The sequence below is a fragment of the Austrofundulus limnaeus genome, unplaced genomic scaffold (assembly GCF_001266775.1).
Source record: "Austrofundulus limnaeus strain Quisiro unplaced genomic scaffold, Austrofundulus_limnaeus-1.0 Scaffold587, whole genome shotgun sequence".
Classification (NCBI taxonomy): Eukaryota; Metazoa; Chordata; class Actinopteri; order Cyprinodontiformes; family Rivulidae; genus Austrofundulus; species Austrofundulus limnaeus.
The window spans coordinates 331,649-333,515 of NW_013952989.1; the positions used below are offsets into that span (position 1 = coordinate 331,649).

At 35.9% G+C, this 1,867-nt stretch overlaps 1 protein-coding gene across 1 annotated transcript in view; it reads right to left on the reverse strand.

Annotated features, from left to right (window-relative positions):
- vars2 (valyl-tRNA synthetase 2, mitochondrial) overlaps positions 1-1,599 on the reverse strand; it is a gene marked incomplete at its 5' end in the record, with an annotated part of 29,627 nt that extends 28,028 nt beyond the window's left edge. Inside the window, 4 exon segments of the mRNA XM_014026750.1 lie at positions 348-414; positions 489-610; positions 1,310-1,407; positions 1,521-1,599. Of these exon segments, the coding sequence (XP_013882204.1) occupies positions 348-414; positions 489-610; positions 1,310-1,407; positions 1,521-1,599 (366 nt within the window).
- Between the last annotated feature and the right edge of the window lie 268 nt (positions 1,600-1,867).

Here is a 1,867-nt window from a genome sequence, read left to right on the forward strand (position 1 = left end):
AGAGAGAGAGAGAGAGAGAGAGAGAGAGAGAGAGAGAGAGAGAGAGAGAGAGAGAGAGAGAGAGAGAATATAAAAAAGCAGAACCAGAACAAAAGACAGAAAGTACAGTTAACATTTGATTTAATGATGTTGAGAAATGCTTCATTCATTTTCAGTGAGAAACATGCATCAGAAAAAACTAAATATCTCAAAAAGTATAATTTGCTGAAGTAGCAAAAGTCATAAAAGGACTCTACTGAAGGAGAATGTTTACAGAATCAGTAACTCTTTCCACACATATAGGCATCATTTTTATAAGTCTCCTTTATATTTTACAAGACAAAGACATTGAAGAGACAAAGACATACCTGTGTTGCGATCCCTGCGTGGTCACATCCAGGGACCCACAGTACTGTGTAGCCCTGCATCCTTTTCCTGTCAGCACACAAGCTTGTAGTAAATATTGACAACAGACACCTGACTAAACACTCAGCATGTGATGCTGGTACCATCGAACCAGTGCGTCCTGCACAGCTACAGTCAGAGCGTGGCCCAGGTGCAGCGTCCCCGTCACGTTTGGTGGAGGGATACAAAGTGAAAAGGTTTGATCCACACGATGAGACGACCTCTCCTGAAATCAAACAAAGCAGAAACACAGACACATAAGTTAGACTGCTGTGTGCAAAACTGGAAAACAGAAAGTCTTTTTCATAAACTCAATATCAACATGATGCAACTTATTATTACTTATTATGTAATAATGTAATATTACTTCCATTTAGGACTGAGAGCAACCTACAGACACCAAACCTCATCTCAATGTCTTTTTCTAAGTGTTTATCTTTGTTTGTTTATGATAGAATATTTTCAATATGTATATTTTTCTACCATTTTATTTAAAGTCCAAATTGAGTGTGCAGATCTCTGGATGAGGATAAAAGCTGTCCAGGTCCCAACATTTAACTCTCTGCTGGTTAGTTAAACATATCATCCAGCTTCAGTCTTCATGGTGAATAACTTTATTGATCTGTGAATTAATTTATGTCTGATCTTTCTGTACTTCTGCTGTTTTAGGAACATGAAGGATGCATTGTAATAATGATTCAAAAAGGTTATAATTAATGACTTATTGTTGCAAACTGTTCACATTAAAAACTAAACTCATTGGTTGTGAACTCACTTAACTGAAAGCACAAAAATATGTTTTGGATTTGTATATTTTTATTGTCTATAGAGTTTATTTAGTATACTATTGTATATAAAACTGTTTTGTTTTTAAATGAGTAAATAAATTAATTTAAAAAGACGTTTTGTGTAATGAAATCCTCACATGTTCAGGACTGAAGAAGCCTTCTTTCTCCCACCATGGATACCAGCAGGCCTCCACATACTCTGGACTGTAAGATGATGGGAACGGCAAACTGGTATCTGCAAAACAGAAAAAAGTACACACACATTTATTAATACATGTATAATAAATATCACATCTGTAGAAAGTTAAAATATGGGTAGAAAAATCTATTTCTAAGGGAGTCAGGGACCTTTTTTCACGCCTGGAGGTGTCTCAGCAGTGTAGGCTATTGTTGGTTTTTCACTCCAGTTCATCATTTGATTTTCACTCTGAAAACACAAAGAGAGTTTTAACTATCATCGCTGTGGTTGAACCTATGATCATGATTGGATGATATAAAACAGAGTTTCTCAAAGTTGGGGTCGGGACCCAAAGTGGGGTCCTGAAACATCAAGGTGGGGTCCTAACAAGACTTTCTGAATTAATTACATTTTTGCCTTACTTGTTACAAATGAGTGAGGTTAGTGTATTTAAAATGGATACATGTAGTATAAAAATATTGTTACTATGCCCATGTTTAGTTGACCTGATACAAAT